This window comes from Coregonus clupeaformis, chromosome 5 (genome assembly GCF_020615455.1).
Source record: "Coregonus clupeaformis isolate EN_2021a chromosome 5, ASM2061545v1, whole genome shotgun sequence".
Taxonomy (NCBI): Eukaryota; Metazoa; Chordata; class Actinopteri; order Salmoniformes; family Salmonidae; genus Coregonus; species Coregonus clupeaformis.
In genome coordinates, this window is record NC_059196.1 from 19,965,117 (window position 1) to 19,985,392 (window position 20,276).

The following is a 20,276-nucleotide window of genomic DNA, read 5'->3' on the forward strand; positions in this document are numbered from 1 at the left end:
TGAGCTGTGTTTGGGACGAAGTCTGTGCTCAGGTAGGCTTGCTGTGAGGAGGAGGAGGAGGAATCTCTATTCCCAGTGGGAGTGCCCTTTCCCACACAAAGACAATTCTCTCTTAATTTAAAGGTTGTAATTAATATAACTTTGAAGTATCCACCCTTTTTGTAATTCTCCAGGGCTTTGTTTCCCAAACATTAAAAAGCGGACATATTGTATACTGCAGTAGTTAGGGTGTGTAAAACGGGAAACAATGGGAAATGGATTTCTATTATGGTCTGGATTATCTGTATCTTTACTATGTGTCTCTCAATACAAACGTTGTATTACAAAGTATTGACAATGCTGAGTAAGAACTTAAACATGAACTCACTCATAAAAACAGCAGCTCTTTGCTATATCTCTAGCCATGGTTTTAAACGTTTACAAATCTCACAGTATCAACTTTGCTGTAGCTTTCTTTTATGCCTGCTACATTATTGCCGACACGGTCATCTGAGCCGTCCGATTGGCCAGCGGTAGGCCTATAGTGCACTTGATTTGCTCTCTGGGCCCGCCAGGAAGACAGAGTATTTACCTTCAGACACATTAAATAGTTCAAAATGGCAACAGTTCGCCTACCCGGCGCATAGGGCATCTGAATCGGTACACCTACTGCAACACCCCGAGACAAATTTAAAAAAAATAGGAACACAAGGCCTTATCGTTGTTTTTTTTACAGAAATGGTTGGCGATCGACTAGGAATGCCTTGGAGATTGACCAGTCAATCGCGATCGACCGGTTGGTGACCACTGCTCTAGAAAGTTGAGTGAAGTTGTTGCCTGTCAGGTATGAATGGAGAGGTGGACATAGAGGTGAAAGCCGGAGATGATGACATTACATTCTCGGTCAATCCAGACGGAGCTCTCTGCCTAAACACAGAGTTAGACAGAGAGAGCAGCTCAGACTACCGTCTGACAATCCAGGCTACCGATCGTGCTTTGTCCATTTCTTGACGCCTCACTGCCACAGCACGTGTTGTCGTCAATGTACATGATATAGACAACAACGTGCCGTCTTTCACATCAGCCGGTAGTGTCACCATCCCAGAAGACACTGCTCTCCAGACTGTTGTCATGGTGATACAGGCAGTGGATGTGGACTCAGGATCCAACGGGACATTGTCTACATCCCAGAGGGCGCGTCAGTCAGTGTGTTCAGTATCAACTGTACTAGTGGTCGTCTGTACCTGCAGCAGCCTCTGGACAGAGAGCAGGTAAATTGACTGTACTTTTGCTTTCAATTATCATTATTATGTGGTAGTGTTACCTACTTAAGTTTTAGTTTTTATCTCTTATTTATTGGGATAGGGGATGTGATACATCTGAGACAGATAGAGGACATACAAGTGGCAGACCCGGGGATCAAACCCCCGCTGCTAGAGTCCATGCATAGTACAGGGTTGGCAACACTACCACTAGACCAGACCCTGGTACCTTACCTGTTTAAAATGAATGCACTTGGGATAAGAATATCTGCTAATGAACTTAACTTGCCTTGAAATTAAAGGGGATATTCAATATTATAATTTAGATGGATCCTCACCCTGAAAATAGTTTATGGGTCAGGAGAAACTGTAATCCATGGTTCGGTTTTCTTTTAAAAGCCATTACAAACTTCAGCTAACTTTAGCAATCGCTAGCTAAAAATCTATGGAAGTGATAGGGGCAGGCACTGAAATCTACTCAAATCAACTCATTTACTTGGTTTGATGTTACTTAAAGGTGATTTTGTCACCTGTGTGCCCCATGCCCCTATCACTCCCACAGATTTTTAGCTAGCGGTGGCTAAAGGTAGCTGAAGTTTAAAGTGGCTGTTTAAAGAAAACTGAGCGATAGACTGGTCTCAGGGTGAGGAACCATGTAACATTAAATAGTAAAATACTAAACTTCCCCTTTAACTTACTGATCTGCTAAATGACTGAAATGTAAATGTCAGGTAAATTCAGTTGGATACGCTGACTGTCACTGAGGCTCTCCTCCATTGGCCTCCTCTATGGCCCTCACAGTGCATGTAGAGGACGTCAACGATCACAACCCAACTACTACAGCCTGGCAGTCAGAGAGGACACCCCCAGAGGAACCAGCCGGTTGCAGCTCCGCGCTCTAACAGACCCTGTCCCAGGGTCAGAGTAAAGACAATGGCTCTAATGGACAGCTGAAGTAATGAACTGTCCCAGGGTCAGATTAAAGACAATGGCCTTTCTGAAGAGCTCAGTGACTTTCAACGTGGCACCGTCATAGGATGCTACCTTTCCAACAAGTCAGTTTGTCAAATTTTTGCCCTGCTAGAGCTGCCCTGGTGCTGTTATTGTGAAGTTGACACCTTTAGGAGCAACAACTGCTCAGCTGCGAAGTGGTAGGCCACACAAGCACACAGAACGGGACTGCCGAGTGCTGAAATCGTAGCGCGTAAGATCGTCTGTCCTCGGTCGCAACACTCACTACCGACTTCCAAACTGCCTCTGGAAGCTACATCAGCACAAGAACTGTTCGTCGGGAGCTTCATGAAATGGGTTTCCATGGCCAAGCAGCCGCACACAAGCCTAAGATTACCATGTGCAATGCCAAGCGTCGGCTGGAGTGGTGTAAAGCTCGCCGCCATTGGACTCTGGAGCATTGGAAACGCGTTCTCTGGAGTGATGAATCACGCTTCAGCATCTGGCAGTCCAAAGGACGAATCTGGGTTTGGCAGATGCCAGGAGAACGCTACCTGCCTCAATGCATAATGCCAACTGTAAAGTTTGGTGGAGGAGGAATGATGGTCTGGGGCTGTTTTTCATGGTTTGGGCTAGGCACCTTAGTTCCAGTGAACGGCAATCTTAACGCTACAGCATACAATGACATTCTAGACAATTCTGTGCTTCCAACTTTGTGGCAACATTTTGGGGAAGGCCCTTTCCTGTTTCAGCATGACAACGCCCCTGTGCACAAAGCGAGGTCCATACAGACATTTTTGTCGAGATCGGTGTGGAAGAACTTGACAGGTCTGCACAGAGCCCTGATCTCAACCCCATCGAACACCTTTGGGATGAATTGGAATGCCGACTACGAGCCAGACCTAATCGCCCAACATCAGTGCCCGACTTCACTAATGCTCTTGTGGCTATATGGAAGCAAGTCCCCGCAGCAATGATCCAACATCTAGTGGAAAGCCTTCCCAGACGAGTGGAGGCTGTTATATGGGGGGACCAACTCCTTATTAATGCCCATGATTTTGGAATGAGATGTATTTGTTGTTTTTAATGTTCTGAAATGTCTGTCTGGGAAGACAAATGTAATGTTGTTGTAAACATGACCAATAATAACTCAGAACTCTAAATGGAAACGGTGCGCTACCAGCTATCTCAGGGGAGTCCGTTTCTGGTGGACTCAGTCCGAGGTGTCATCTCCCTGATGGGACAGGCTGGACAGAGAGACAGCCTCCTTTCATCTGCTAACCGTCACAGCCATGGACCAGGGCAGCGTGCCCAGGTCAGCCACTGCTGTGGTCAACATCACTGTCCTGGATGTCAATGACTGCAGCCCGCTGTTCTCTCCAGACACACTGACGCTCCACATGTTGGAGAACGGCGGAGACCCGTCTCAGCTCACCCACCAGGTAACTGCTGTGGTAGGGTTATTGCTTTTATTATTAAACCATTTTCTAGTCAGGTAAGTCATTGGGAACAAGTGATCCTTTAAAATAACGACCTGGTTAGGACCTGGACTAATCTGACTGAAGAACCCTCCAGCTTCATATGAACAAACATTTGATGTTGCGATTGATGTAATCTCAGAACCCAGAACCAAATCTTTCATGCATTGGCCAGCTCCTCGATATGTCTGTCACGAGAGACTATGATTGATGTTATGACAGGAGACAATAATTTTGATGCAGCCATAATGCATTGTAAGATTTGTCATTTAGTGTAATCTCATAATGATGATTGAGTTATTATTAGCTATTTTGAGTCTGTTAAACAATTGCCACGACATACAGTATGACATAACATACAGTAGTATCATGAGTTGATTACAATACAAGTAATACATTAGTAATACATTATACCTGTTGTCTTTCAGTAAAATCTTACCCCTAATTGTGACCAGGTATCAGCTAGGGATGAGGATTTAGGAGTGAACAGCCAGCTGAGGTACTTCATAGAGAGAGGAGACGGGGAGGGCCTCTTCCCTCTGTCGCCCAACGGCACCTTTAACATGCTACAGAGTTTGGACAGGGAGGTGACATCACCCTACAAGTTAGACATCATGGCTGTCGACTCAGGTAATCAGGATCTCTGCTTCCGTATAACAAAAACCTGTTGCTGTTCCTTTAAGAAATATCAGAACTCAACGTTTTTTTCTCCTGTACAAGTGTAATGTATTCACATGAGAGCTGTCCTTAGTTTGTATAGATTTTACATTTTAGTCATTTAGCAGACGCTCTAATCCAGAGCGACTTACAATTAGTGAGTGCATACATTTTTCATACTGGCCCCCTGTATACTGTATATCACATTGTGAGTCCAGACTGTAGTGATGTGTGTGTGATGTAGGATTTAGCGAAGCTCTCTCTGAGCAGTAATGAATCTGGTATAAGATGTTATTTTATGTTTGTCGAGACATCACAAATGAAAAGCTTATAATAAGGCTTCATAAAAGCTCATACATGCTTATAGCAAGTAATTAAGAATAATACCTGCAGGCTTTAAGTATCTTTTTGTTGTTGTTGATATTGTTTTGTCTCTCCTGCCGCCTGACAGGGACTGGGACAGTCCATGTTGTAGTGGACCATATGAATGACAACTGGCCAGTGTTTAGTGAGGAGGTCTACACCACCATTGTCTCTGAGGATAGCCCTGCAGGCACAGTGTTTGCCATGGTCACTGCCTATGACCTGGATGAAGGTGTCAATGGACACATAAGGTACAGTTCCCTTGGCTGGAACAAAATATGAAGTAATGTGGGTCCCCAGCCCTGGAGTAGAGAAATAATATATGGTCAGAACTTTTGCTGTGATATTATTTTTGATTCAGTGCTGTAATATGATGGTTAACTCTATTCCAGGTATTCCATAGAGTGTTGATGGACCCTTCTCTATTGAGGACACGTCTGGGGAGCTGTTGACCATTGGCGTGCTGGACAGGGAGGTGGTGGCAATCTACAGACTGACTGTGGTGGCCAGGGACACACACCCCACACAGCCGCTGTCCAGCTCAGTACAGGTGTCTGTCCTGGTTGCGGACGTCAACCACCACTGGCCTCAGTTCCTCCACAGCCCCTATGTGGCTATCATGCCGGCTGGAACTTGGAACTGCTCCAGGTGAGGGGGTTTAATAACAGCAGCCATTTTAGATATCATAGATAAACAAGGAGAACTAAGTAATTCATAGTATTACAAATGCCCTTTACTGCTATGTTCGAGGAATTTTACAAATTAATTTGATTCATTATATCTTTATAAATGCGATTATGATAGGTTACAATGTGTTTATGATTTATTTTAATGCTGTGTGTGCCCGTGTTCTGCATGATCTGTTGTGTGTGCAGTGAGAGCAGTGGATGGTGACTTAGGGATCAACGCACAGCTCCACTTCTTCTTATACGGGCAGAACGCTGGCCAGTTCTTCATCAGCCCACACAGGGGAAACATTTTCACCTACGTGCACCTGGAAGACAACCCTACATTTGCCACAACAACTGTTACCATCAGGTTCAAAGTTAAAATCTTTATTTGTCTACTTTGGGAGTTCTGGGGAAGGGGTGTGTAAACGGGGGATACTCTCTGTGGTGGTCCAGGACGGCTACAGTACAGCCAGGCCAGGGTTGGAGGCTGGTGGACACAGTGAGGAGCTGGAGTACTACGAGATAAAGTGTCTAGTGTGTTCAGTCTGACACTGCCTCTCTAAGGCTCCCTAGGCCTCTTATAAAAACAGACTGGGAGAGGACAGAGACTGGAGGCAAGGGAGGTCAGAAGAAAAACACCAGGCTCCCCAAATCCAGCTGACAAACCCTGACCACCGAGTCTCCAGAGACGGAGGATGTGGTAAGGCCTGTGGTCCGCTGAGCCAGGTAGATGATAGGTGGAGAGAGGGTGAAGAGAGGCGCTACCGTGGGAGGTTGGCAGTGCAAGGGCTGACAGGTCCTCCTCAGCGTCTCTCTGTGGAGGAGGTGAGGAGGCTGAACAGCCCTGTGGGCCACGGGGAATCGGCCCAGACAAGGCTTCACAGAGAACCCTCTCAGTTACATCAGCAGTCAGGTCAGCTGGCTCAATGGCCCAGACCTGGCAGAGTTACCAGAGGGATGGATAGAGGGATAAATAGAAGGATGGACAGTTCCTCAGACTGCGACACCCACAGCTTCCTCACCTGCTCAGAGGTTAACTTTGACAGGGACTTCTCTCCTAAGCGCCCAGGGCTTGGTACTAGTCACCACCCACACCCACAGAGAACCAGAGAAGAGCCTGCCTGTCCTCTACCCATTTAGAGACCCTATGCCCCCCTCTCAGGCCCACTACAGGACTAGGACAGGACTATGGTGATTCCCCTCAGCACTGGGAGAAGCTCCTGAACATGGGTGTGTTGACACCTACACCCCAGTGTTTGAGGACATAGCAGGGGATGCCAATGCAATAACCACCTGACTGGGACAGGCAAAGCGATCTGGAGATCATATGACAGCCGATCATATGACAGGCTAAGAAAATAAAATACATTTACGTCATTTAGCAGACGCTCTTATCCAGAGCGACTTACAAATAGATTTGAAATGTACAAGAATTACGGCAAAGAAAAAAAAATCCATTGTAAGAGAGCTGTGCCAGGGAATGCGTTTGATGTTTTTATTCAAGCAAGTGTTTGCATAGTAATTGAGGGTAAAGTACATGCATGTCGATGTGTGTTGTGGACTTCAGAATGGACAGCAGAATGTACTGTAGGCAGAATATATGACTATATTTCTGCACCTGTCTGATTTTAAAATGTCAAAACATGTAACATGAATTAACACATGGAGTTTGACTCAGCTCGTCCTGGGGTGTATTCATCACTAGGAACCAAACGGATCCATACAGTGAGGGACCTACCTGAACTTCTCCAATAGAAAACATTTACTGTTTGCTAGTGTACCCATTGTGGCACAGGCAATGCTTTACTACTGCCACTAAGCAGCACTGTTGTGTCAAACATCCTATCCCACCCATTTATTTTCACCGACTGTTGCATTGAAAGTCTCACGTTTTTCTCATGTTCACTCTCAAAGCTCTGTGTCATTGTGCTGTTTACCTTCAATTTGTTCAGTCCGTTTCGGATTTAGATCACGTTTGTCTAGTTTTGATAGGCAATAGTGTAGGGTTGTTGAAGGCAGAAACAGTTAGGTACCTGGGCTACTGTTCTTTACATTGAGTTGTATTATGCTGGTCCGGGTTAAACCGGGCAATGGCCCGTCACGTCATTGGGTGAAAGCAGGGAGGGAGGAGCGCCCTTCTCAAATCAAACAGTAATCTGCGGCGCTCTGTCATGTTGTCAAGGCAGCATGGTGCATCGTCCAGAAACATCCTCTTTTCCATAAAATAAAATGTTTGAATTTTCAAACTAGCTTTCATTTACATTTTAGTTTGGCAGATAAAGCGTTTTTTATCAAAAGCAATCACTTTTGCATGTGAAAACACAGAATCCTACTCATCACTCCACATGCTTGATTACGTCACTTTTGTTTTGAGCCGGCCATATTGGGCCACCTGGCTCACGCCCGGGAGGCAGTCCGGTTCCAAAACGAATGCAATCCCTTTTTAAACGAACCCCTTGTGTCAAATGTCTGACTAGCTCTACTTTCTACAGGTACACCAATCTGTAGAGCTTTGAAGTAAACGACTAAAATAAGTCATATTGACAAGTCTGTAGGCCACCATATACACATGCACGCACAGTCCACACCTTGAACTCAACCTGTGATTGATTAAGCATCTGTTTACAATTTTCACAAAACATGTATATTATTTGAGTGTTTTCTGTCGTTTGGTAGACACTCTATCCATAGGTCTTCTCTAGATTGTTATGGATACGGGTTCCACTTTGTCAAAATAATAAAAGTAATGTTGCATGGTGTTAGTTGAACAATAGCAGAGAGAGCAGATCATCAGACCTGGCGGATGGATGATTAAAGCTTTTTTATTAGGATGGTGTTATGATTGAATAGTTCTTAAAACAGCTATTTATAAGTTAGCGATATAACATTGAAGCAGGAAGAATGTAGTTGTTTTTTATTCTGATAATTTTCTTTAAGAATTATATAAACTGGGTGGTTCGAGCCCCGAATGCTGATTGGCTGACAGCTGTAGTATATCAGACCGTATACCACAATATGACAAAACATTTATTTTTACTGCTCTAATTACGTTGGTAACCAGTTTATAATAGCAATAAGGCACCTCAGGGGTTTGTGGTATATGGCCAATATACCATGGCTAAGGGCTGTATCCAGGCACTCCGCTTTGCGTCATGCTTATGAACAGACCTTAGCCGTGGTATATTGGCCATATACCACACCCCCTCGTGCCTTATTGCTTAATAATACCCCTCTTAACTTGGTTGGAGATTCTGGGGAAGAAGCAGCAGTGAGACCTGGAGCCAGCTGCTGTTGTTGTAGAAGTCGTTGTTTTTGTGCTGGTGGTTTCCCATGCTGACGCAGATATGGATGTTTCCAGGATCGTGGTCATTAGGGCACGCAACAGGAAACGTTTTGTAACAGAAAACGAAAATGAGTGTTTCTTATTGGACAAGTCCATGTAATCCCTCCCTGTTTCAGACTGTTTTCTTTCATTTGGTGCCTAATGAACAAGACCAGGTGTGTCTGAAATTACACCATTTTCGCTATTGTGCACTTTTGGCAAGTTCACAAAATACTGCACTATGTTGGGAACAGGGTGCCATTTCGGCTTCGCCCTGGGTTCCACTGACTAAGAGATGCTCCCTCTCCATCAAGAACACACGTTCAGGAGAAACATCTCCCCATATGCACTTGAAATATATCCTCGCTCTCTCCCACTCAATCACACATATACTCAACATGGATGAAGAAATCGAGAACATTGTTTCAAATTTTCTGAAGTACATATTCATCCCTTCACTGATATTAGGAGCTAAAAGGATGTAGCATTATTCCAAGATGGCTGCCCACATGGGGTTAACAGTTAAAGAGAGGGCACAACACCCCCACCTTCACATTATGGAATATCCTCCTTGTTGTTAAGTGAACCAAACCAGCTCAAACTATTATGATCAGGAAGGTTGGGAGTGGGTAGGCCGGAGCAGTTTCGGAGTACACAGAGTACATGCACAATTGACATTCCATGTGGACAGAGTTTGCACTTCATGTAGCCTAAAACATGTCTGCTTCAGGACAATAGACGAGAGTATGTCACTTTGAACTGCCGGGCCGAGCTAAATCGCAAACAAAAGAAAAACGGTGGTGTGGGGGAGCAGAGATAAATGCTGGAACAACAGCCAGTAAAACTCAGGATGATGATTGGCAGTCGGGGAATGGAGAGTGGGGGGGCTTTAGGTTATTGGGGGTTGAAATCGATTGGTAACTTGGCAAGTCTGTCATAGTTGGCGTAATGGGAAAGTTGCCTGGGGTGGTAGGTTTTGGAAGGTCCCTCCTCCCTCTCACAGGTAGCCCTCCTTGCGGAACTGTTCCTGCAAGATATCCCGGTACTCGTCGAAGCCCCCCTCCACTCGCCGCACGTTCCCGTGCTCACAGACCCACAGCTCTCTGCACACCAGCCGGATCAGACGCTCGTCGTGAGAGACAAGGACCACCCCACCCTGAGGAGAGGATATAATTAAAGAAGGGTATATACGCACCTTAAAACTTAAAGTGTTCAAGCGCTATCACTTCCATTGATTGTTAGCTAGTGGTGGCCAAAATAAGCTTGCAGTGGCTGTTTAAAGGAAATCGATCCATGACTTACAGTTTCTCCATATTTACTCTACTGATTAACATTGTGAGATAAATAAAGGACATTTTCTCAGCGACTTATAGTGAAACAAGCTTACTTTGAATTTGTTGAGCGCCTTCGCTAGAGCCTCGATTGTTTCCATGTCCAGGTGATTGGTCGGCTCGTCAAGGATATAGAAGTTTGGGCTGAAAGAGAGAAAACGTGAGTACGAGATCAAATATAGATGCAAGCAGCAATGAAACGGGGTGCTGGTTTATGAGCAGGCTGAAAGAGACGGCTGCATTGAAGCATTATACATCCTTGTACATTTAACAATTCAAAATACTATGTGCAAATTATTTATAGCGTCATGAAGTGGCTATGTTTGACGTAGCAATTATTCCTTGGCAAACTTTGTAGGGACTAACAAACACTGTAGTCGCCAAATCTCGAGACTTCATTTGAATAATCGCTTTTTAGCATTAGCATGAATGCTAACTGTTGGGAGGTTCACAACTAATTTCTTACTGTTTCCATGTTAATTTTTTTACATCAACACCTGCTTCCTACTAGTGTCGTCAAGACCCTTAATCAGTTTCAAGGTGATAGAGCGAAGACAAGTGAAGTTAATAATATTTTTTACGAAGTTGCCATTTTCTCTTCCATCTTTTGACATATCGCTTTTCTCAAACTTAGTAGAGACATACATTCTGAGTTTCGATTCAAGTCAACCGGATATACGGTTCATGAGAAGATTTTTGAAGATTTGATCAAAAAATCCAACATGTCGGAAAATTCAAAATGGCAGACCTCATGGGTCCATGAAGCAAATTTGCTCCTTATGATGAGAAACACTGATATACCAAATTTCGTGGTTATACGTCAAACGGGGAGGTGGGGCTGAGCATTAGACTTTTAATACTTAATACAGCGCCAGCTATGGGCCCATTCGTGCCATTTTTAGTGACCAATCGGGCATTGAGCTATTCAGACAAGAGCTATTCCAACAATATTATTAGGGGTGCTTTGCTGCCGGCAACCCTAATAATAACATAAATTCTGAGACTGATTATGACCATCTCATCATTAGGATCTTGACACTTCCCAAAATGAATACTAAATCGGGCATTGAGCCATTCCGACAAGTGCGAAATAATAATAATAATTCCAACAGAAACAATACCCCTAATAATAACAAATTCTGCGACTGATTATAACCATCTCATCATTAGGATCTTGACACTTCCCAAAATGAATACTAAATCGGGCATTGAGCCATTCCGACAAGTGCGAAATAATAATAATAATTCCAACAGAAACAATACCCCTAATAATAACAAATTATGCGACTGATTATAACCATCTCATCATTAGGATCTTGACACTTCCCAAAATGAATACTAAATCGGGCATTGAGCCATTCCGACAAGTGCGAAATAATAATAATAATTCCAACAGAAACAATACCCCTAATAATAACAAATTCTGCGACTGATTATAACCATCTCATCATTAGGATCTTGACACTTCCCAAAATGAATAGCGTTCTCTCATGTCCTCTCTCCAGTTCTGTTCCTAGTGTTATCAGGGCAGTTTGACAGATGTCTTTTTCTTATTTACAAGGTAAGTTGGTTGAAAACAAATTCTCATTTACAGCAACGACCTGGGGATGAGTTACAGGGGAGAGGAGGGGTTGAACAAGCCAATTGGAAGCTGGGGATGATGATTAGGTGGCCGTGGTGGTATGAGGGGCCATTAGGGAATTTAGCCCGGACACCCGGGTTAACATCCCTACTCTTGCAACAACTACCATGCGTTCTAGAGAGATGTAACCCAGCTGGCAAACCTGATTACAATCACATTATTAGACATCATGGTCAGGTTGTATACTGCTTGTACAAGGAAGTTTTTTCAACTTTTCAACCAGTTTATTACCACAAAATGACAATTTGACAATGTGAGAAATCATGTGTGAAATCTTGGGGTCATGGAGTGTAATAATAAAATACATTACCAAGGCATGGTCATCTGGGCGAAGGCCACCCGGCTCTTCTGCCCTCCTGACAGACTGGCCACCGGCCGAGTGGCCAGCTCCCCTGTTATCCCATAGCCACCCAGCTGGTGCCTGTACTCCTCCTCGTTACGACCTGGGAGGGAGGAAGGGACAAAAGGGGTTACAAATTACAAAGACTGCAGGCTATAGAGGGGCTGGTTGTTTAGCAAAAATAAATGTGTACAATGAGCACCTGTTCTCTCAAATACATCTTTACAGTTGTTGGTTAGCTAGCTAGCGAATTTTAGTCATATTAGCATAGATGTGACAGTCAAAACAAGACATAGTATCAAGAACAAGATCAAACAAGCTGAAACAAGCTACCTACGATTCCTCACATGGCAGCTTCTTGTCATTGTTGCTAGCTATCTGGCCATCCAGAATCACAACACACTGCCTTTTGCACCATTGAAGCTGAAGTGCGCGCATTGTTTTTGTGACGTTGTCAGGTAACCCATCTATAGGGATCCGTAACAACCACCAGTGTTGTGTTCATTAGGGCACACAACGAAAAAACTGGGCATTTCTTATTGGACCAAGTCCAGGTAGCCCATCCCTGTTCCAATCAGTTTCCTTTGCATTTGGTGCCTAATGAACACAGCCCAGGCTTTGATAAAGATCAGTATTGATATGTTTTGGTGGTGGTGGTCACCTGGGAATTTGTTGAGTAGCAGCTCAATTGAACACACGTTGAGGTCCAGTTGATCCACGTGGTGCTGACTGAAGTAACCGATCTTCAGGTTCCTGAGCGAGAACGGGAAATAAAGCTGTTGTTTACTTCCCTTTACGCACACAAAGCTTCTGAAAGTTACAAGGGAGCCTGTGGACACGCACACACACCGAGACACACATTAGCAGCAGAGCAACATGGCCTGACGTCAAGCATGGAACCTCACCGATGGCTGTGTCTGATGCCGTTGACGGGCGTTAACTCTCCCATCAGTAGCTTGAGCATGGTGGATTTACCCGCCCCGTTCTCACCCACCTGAGAGAGAGAGAGAGAGCGCGAGAGAAGAGCGAGAGAGCAAGAGAGAGACTGTAGGTACGTACTTCTTTAGCAGTTGGAAGGTTGCACAGAGCCTTGGCTGTGGAAGTGTTTCACAGGTTTAAAAGTACACTATCAATGGACGCACAATATATCAGTGACCATATGTTAAGATAATTTCTATCTCTAATTCAACCTAAGCTTGAATCATTACCAGAGGTTGTAAGGCTCTGGTTTTAATCATAAATGATTCAAGGTCCACAACCAACAAGGATTATCTGTATCTTTATTCATGGAGAGCTCTGGCGCCAAAACCCATACACTCCTGTTTTATACCTCAACACACAAAGGCACCCTGCTCCGCCCACCTCTAGGAGGCCCCCTGTAACCCGTTTCCTCAGTCCCCTTCACCCTGGAATGTTTAGTCCCGCACCCCTCTGTTAGTAAGTTGACAATACATTATCATTCTAATACATTATAATTCTAATACAGTTTATACTGTATTTGGGGTGAAATCCTTTAGTCATTATTCTTAAAATACAAATTAATCTAACACCATATTGGCCCGATGGGGGGACAAAAGCCTTATGAACATAGAAAGTTGATTGCAGTTCGTATCTCTGCTAGAATGGTTAAAAGTGCCATAAAATGAAAATATATCTGAAATCGGTCGATATTGCTAAGAAAATATTGGATATTGGCATCTGCCCAGAACTGTCACATCAGTGCATCCCGAACTATTAGCAGTGCATGTATTTTAGAACTCGTTTCAATCAAGCTAGTTATCAGAATTGAGAGCAGTGTGATTAATACGTACGATGCAGATGCGAGACTCCAAGTCTGCAGACACCGACAGCTGTGTGAAGAGGCGCTGGTCGGTGTTATAGTAGAACTCCACCTCATCCAACTGGAGCACTGGGGGAGACAGCTTCTCAAAGTTATCAGGGAACCTGTGGACAGATGCGCACACACACACACGTTACCACTCAGATGAATGAGAATTGAAACCAGACTTCATTCGGGACAGGAGGAGCGGTCTCTTACTTTAAGGTGACTTCGGTTTCCTTCTCCAGAGGTTTGAGTTCAGGCCTGCAGGAGACAAGAGAAGAACAGTGAGGGAATGGACGACAGATGACAACAATAGATATTCTTTACAATGACCATTCCCCCGTGCACAGGCAAACAAACACACAGAGGTCATCATGCATGTGCAAGACAGGAGTTATCCTTTACAATGAATTGCACTTTCAGGCTGTAATTCCCAGGGAGCCCTACATGAGAGAAAGCAGAGTGGGGTGCGTGTTAACATCTTATTTTTGAAAGAGATGGTTACTCACAGTTTTTCTAAGAGCTTCAGTTTGCTCTGCACCTGTGCCGCTCTGTTGGCGTTGTATCTGAACCGGTCGATGAACACCTGGGACACAGAGGGAGGTGATCAATCCACGATTATAATATATAGAAATAAGACACTATAACATATATTCTAATAAGTATTTAGCAGGATGTTGATAAGTTTGGCATATCAAGATCATATAAAATATCCAAACACTAATCAGCAAAGACAAATGCTTAGAAAGTGTATTGTTATTACGCTTGCCATAGGCCTTTTAGTTTGTCTGTGGGTACCTCAACGTGAGAGAAAATGGGTGTGTGCATGACTGTGTGTGGGTTCCTAACCTGGATGTGCTCTCTGTACTGAAACTGGGCCTCGTACTCCCTCTGCTGGTTCTTCAGGCGGTCCTCTTTGGTCTTGACAAAGTTCTCGTAGTCGCCACGGTAACTCTCCAGCCGCTGCGAGTGCAGGTGGATGATGTCAGTCACCACGGCGTTGAGGAAGTTCCGGTCGTGGGACACCACCAGGATGGTGGTCTGCCAGGTCTGTGGGGGGGGGGGGTTAAACAGCCGATATGGGAGTTTAACTTGTTGCTCATGCTTTAGCTATGTCACAATTACCTCTCCTTCCTCCAAAAGTGTGCACTCGTTCACTTCCATTCACTGATTTCAAAAGGAAATAACTGGTATAAGAAATATGGTGGTAACTCCACCTAGCCAATGCCTCCACCAATCCAATGTCTTCAGATTTGTAGGAAGTATTGAAAGAGTGCACACTTCAGGAGAAGGGAAATATTAGTGGGACACAACCCTTGTTTGCAATTTCATAACTTGTGAAACCACACAATCCATTTGAAGCTAACTATGTATGCTTTGCCCCTTTCTGCCAATTTAGCGGACCCTTTTTTTTGGGGGCGGACCCCTTTTGGCTCAAGAGCACCCCCATAGGCAAAAGTTGACAGCAAAGTTGAATTACCCACCACATTTTAACTTGTTGCTCATGCAATTAAAACATACCCTATCTTCCTATTCTCTACACTTCTCCCTGAAATGTACACTCATTCACACCCCTTGCCCTGGATTGGCGGATAGTCACTCTAGCTCACGCTTGCTCATGCTTTCACCAAACCAATGCTTTTAAATCCTGGGAGTGAGAATGTGCACACTTTAGGGAGAAGGGCACCCGAACTGGATTCGGCATGCAATGTTAAGAGTGTCGGTAAGCAGGAGTAACCTACCTGCAGGTAATTCTCCAGCCAAAGAATGGCTCGGACATCCAACATGTTGGTGGGCTCTGAGAAACAAACACAGACAGACAGAAAGACAGAGACAGACAGTCAGTTAAAGGGCGTTTGCGCTGACTACTGGACACCGTCAAACTGTTCAAAGATACTCAATACAAAAATACTTAATGTGGTTTAAATCACTCACCATCAAGTAACAAAAGATCAGGCCTAAAAAGAAAGAAAATACACATTATTTAGAGAATTGAAGCTATCCTTACAATATTTAGCAGAGCCACAATTTATGTCTTCATAAACTGTGTTGAATAGATGGTCTATAAATTGAGATTCTGGAAATAGCTCATAAGAGCTTTATAAATGTACATCAATATTCTAATATAATCTCTGTCCTTGTATTTTAATTGGGAAGACTGTCCTTTGGATAAAATAAGGAGAGACTCACTTGGCGAAGAGAGCTCTAGCCAGAGCTAATCTCATTCTCCAACCTCCAGAAAACTCCCTGTGAAGAGAACACACAGAGCGATCCGTTAATCACATCCGCGTCTGCGCACACACACACACACACACACACACAGACGGTAACTTACTTGGTTGTCTGCGTTTGCATTTTAGGAGAAAAACCTAAACCACATAGGATGATTGAAGCTCTGTGTAAAAGAGAGGGAAAAAGAGAGAGAGGGAAGGAGCAAACAATCAACTCATCAAATCAGAAAATGCATACACTTGTTACAATTATACTGCACAGTGCATAGTCATCTGTTGTATACACACCATTGGTAAATACGTGTAAATATAAATGCACTGCTAATGTAACGTAAACACAGATATGACATTATGTGCAGACATGTTTAGTGTGGCTCTTTACCGGGCAGGTGCCTTATCTGCTTCAATCTCCTCCAGTTTAGCGTAGATCTCTGACAGTCGAACAGTCTCCATTCCTTCAGCACTAAAATAGAACAGAATAAACTGCAGGTTTAGTGACTGTTGCAGTTTCAAACCCAAAAGTGTAAAATTCCTGCAACAACAACATTTAAATCTGCCAAGGCCGCCAGTATTGACTCGTTCCAATATGAGCCCTCTGTTGACAGCTTTGGGGATTATTTGGGTGAGTAAGACGTACGTTCCGTTGGCGATGCGCGCATTGAGCAGGCGTTCCTCCGTCAGGAGCCCCTCCCGGACCGTGTCGCTCTCCAGCACGCTCTGCAGCGCCCCTGTGTCGTCGCCAGCGACCTCCTGCTCCACGTGCAGGATCGTGATGTGGGCGGGGACGCGCAGGCTGCGGCTCGCCAGCATCTTCAGCAGCGTGGTCTTCCCCAGGCCGTTGCGGCCAATCAGGCCGTAGCGGCGACCTGTCGACAGAGACAGCTCCGCCCCCTGCAGCAAGGACCTGGAAATACAGAGCGAGAGAGAGACAAGTTGCTTGCATATTGTTTACGGTACAGACTAAGAAATGTCTCCGTCTCTCTCCTACTCTCTTTGTCTCTCTCTCACTGTATGGTATTAACTAATAAATCACATAAAATGGTAATCACACAGTTATAACTTATGATTTCACTCATTTAGTCGTTTGTGATTTATTTAAACAAGCATTGCTACGCACCACTTGATATCAGGTAGTTGTGTTGAATTCTTTAAAGCAATTTGCAGAAAGTAACTACCATAACCACACCAACCCTTTTTAAATGCAAGGTAAATGCCGGTGGAAACGGTGTCCTGCTCCAGCGCTGGAAACAGTAGGAGAATGCGTAAGTGTGGCTTCAACCCAAATGGCACCTTATTCCCTATATAGCACACTACTATACTATTGGCCCTGGTCAAAAGTAGTGCACTTAATATGGATGTGGTGCCATTTAGGACACAGCCTAGGGGTGAACCACTCACCGCTCGCCAAACGACACATCAAAGTTCTCAATGCGGATGTCGTAGCTGCGATTCTTCCCGGACAAGTCAACGCGACTGTCTTTCTTGCTACTGGCCTGGCTGGCTGATGCCTCCTCCAGTACCCTGAGAAAGACACAGACAGAGGGGAAAAAGGACAGAGCGAGACAGACACAGAGGGAGAGGGACAGAGGGAACCAAAAGGAGACGAAGAGATAGAAGTACAGAGAGTGAGTACAGAGGAAGAGAGACAGCGTAAGAGAGACAGAGACTGGCAGAGGTGAAACATCAGTCCAAGTCACATCAGTCTGACACTATAACCGAACTTCTTCATACATTGGTGAATGGAAATGTGTATGTTTGCTGTCACAATATCAAACCAATGATCAGTGGTGGAAAGTACTTAAGTAAACATACTTTCAAGTACTACTTATATAGTGGCTTGCGAAAGTATTCACCCCCCTTGGCATTTTTCCTATTTTGTTGCCTTACAACCTGGAATTAAAATGGATTTTTGGGGGGTTTGTATCATTTGATTTACACAACATGCCTACCACTTTGAAGATGCAAAATATTTTTTATTGTGAAACAAACAAGAAGACAAAAAACTTGAGCGTGCATAACTATTCACCCCCCCATGTCAATAGTTTGTAGTGCCACTTTTTTGCAGCAATTACAGCTGCAAGTCTCTTGGGGTATGTCTCTATAAGCTTGGCACATCTAGCCACTGGGATTTTTGCCCATTCTTCAAGGCAAAACTGCTCCAGCTCCTTCAAGTCGGATGGGTTCCACTGGTGTACAGCAATCTTTAAGTCATGTCACAACATTTAAATGTTTCCCCTTAAACCACTCGAGTGTTGCTTTAGCAGTATGCTTAGGGTCATTGTCCTGCTGGAAGGTGAACCTCCTTCCCAGTCCCAAATCTCTGGAAGACAAACAGGTTTCCCTCAAGAATTTCCCTGTATTTAGCGGCATCCATCATTCCTTCGATTCTGACCAGTTTCCCAGTCCCTGATGATGAAAAACATACCCACAGCATGATGGCCAAAAAGCTCAATTTTAGTGTCATCTGCAAAGAGTACCTTCTTCCATATGTTTGGGGAGTCTCCCACATGCTTTTTGGCGAACACCAAACGTGTTTGCTTATTTTTTTCTTTAAGCAATGGCGTTTTTCTGGCCACTCTTCCGTAAAGCCCAGCTCTGTGGAGTGTACGGCTTAAAGTGGTCCTATGGACAGATACTCCAATCTCCGCTCTGGAGCTTTGCAGCTCCTTCAGGGTTATCTTTGGTCTCTTTGTTGCCTCTGATTAATGCCCTCCTTGCCTGGTCCGTGTGTTTTGATGGGCGGCCCTCTCTTGGCAGGTAGCTTAGTGGGTAAGAGCGTTGTGCTAGTAACCGAAAGGTCGCTGGTTCTAATCCCCGAGCCGACTAGGTGAAAAATCTGTTGATATGCCCTTGAGCAAGGCACTTAACCCTAATTGCTCATGTAAGTCGCTCTGGATAAGAGCGTCTGCTAAATTACTAAAATGTAAAAAATGTTTTTGTGGTGCCGTCTGCTAAATGGCATATTATATTATTATATTCTTTCCATTTCTAAATAATGGATTTAATGGTGCTCCGTGGGATACTCAATGTTTCGGATATTTTTTTATAACCCAACCCTGATCTGTACTCTCCACAACTTTGTCCCCGACCTGTTTGGAGAGCTCCTTGGTCTTCATGGTGCCGCTTGCTTGGTGGTGCCTCTTGCTTAGTGGTGTTGCAGGCTCTGGGTCCTTTCAGAACAGGTGTATATATACTGAGTTCATGTAACAGATCATGTGACACTTAGATTGCACAAAGGTGAATTTATTTAACTAATTATGTGACTTCAGAAGGTAATTTGTTGCACCAGATCATATTTACGGACTTCATAGCAAAGGGGGTGAATACATATGCACGCACCACTTTTCCGTTATTTATTTTTTAGAATCCATTTCACTTCACCAATTTGGACTATTTTGTGTATGTCCATTACATGAAATCCAAATAAAAATCTATTTAAATTACAGGTTGTAATGCAACAAAATAGGAAAAAGCCAAGGGGGATTAATACTTTTGCAAGGCACTGTAAGTTGTTTTTGGGGTATCTGTACTTTACTATGTATTTACACACACACACACCTAGTACCAGTCAAAAGTTTGGAAACATCTACTCATTCAAGAGTTTGTCTTTATTTTTACTATTTTCTACATTGTAGAAATAGTGTGAAGACATCAAAACTATGAAATAACACATATGAAATCATTCAGTAACGAAAAAAGTGTTAAACAAATCAAAATATATTTGAGATTTGAGATTCTTCAAAGTAGTCACCCTTTTCCTTGATGACAGCTTTGCACTCTCTTGGTATTCTCTCAACCAGCTTCATGAGGTAGTCACCTGGAATGCATTTCAATTAACAGGTGTGCCTTCTTAAAAAGTTAATTTGTGGAATTTCTTTCCTTCTTAATGCATTTCAGCCAATCAGTTGTGTTGTGACAAGGTAGGGGTGGTATACAGAAGATAGCCCTATTTGGTAAAAGACCAAGTCCATATTATGGCAAGAACAACTCAAATAAGCAAAGAGAAACAACAGTCCATCATTACTTTAAGACATGAAGGTCAGTCAATCCGGAAAACGTCAAGAACTTTGAAAGTTTCTTCAAGTGCAGTCGCAAAAACCATCAAGCGCTATGATGAAACTGGCTCTCATGAGGACCGCCACAGGAAAGGAAGACCCAGAGTTACCTTTGCTGCAGAGGATAAGTTCATTAGAGTTACCAGCCTCAGAAATTGCAGCCCAAATAAAT

The 20,276-nt window shown here is 43.9% G+C and overlaps 1 protein-coding gene across 1 annotated transcript in view; it reads right to left on the minus strand.

Annotated features, from left to right (window-relative positions):
- Positions 1-8,431: 8,431 nt before the first annotated feature.
- Positions 8,432-20,276, minus strand: part of LOC121561797 (ATP-binding cassette sub-family F member 3) — a 30,331-nt gene continuing 18,486 nt past the window's right edge. The window contains exons 6-21 of the mRNA XM_041874254.2: positions 17,448-17,570; positions 16,687-16,953; positions 16,432-16,512; positions 16,154-16,213; positions 16,009-16,065; positions 15,754-15,776; positions 15,561-15,616; positions 14,668-14,868; positions 14,328-14,404; positions 14,035-14,079; positions 13,808-13,940; positions 12,902-12,990; positions 12,658-12,749; positions 11,967-12,099; positions 10,071-10,158; positions 8,432-9,839 (exon numbers count right to left, since the gene is read on the minus strand). Of these exons, the coding sequence (XP_041730188.1) occupies positions 9,681-9,839; positions 10,071-10,158; positions 11,967-12,099; positions 12,658-12,749; positions 12,902-12,990; positions 13,808-13,940; positions 14,035-14,079; positions 14,328-14,404; positions 14,668-14,868; positions 15,561-15,616; positions 15,754-15,776; positions 16,009-16,065; positions 16,154-16,213; positions 16,432-16,512; positions 16,687-16,953; positions 17,448-17,570 (1,684 nt within the window). The 3' untranslated portion in view covers positions 8,432-9,680. The remainder of the gene's footprint in view (positions 9,840-10,070; positions 10,159-11,966; positions 12,100-12,657; positions 12,750-12,901; positions 12,991-13,807; positions 13,941-14,034; positions 14,080-14,327; positions 14,405-14,667; positions 14,869-15,560; positions 15,617-15,753; positions 15,777-16,008; positions 16,066-16,153; positions 16,214-16,431; positions 16,513-16,686; positions 16,954-17,447; positions 17,571-20,276) is intronic.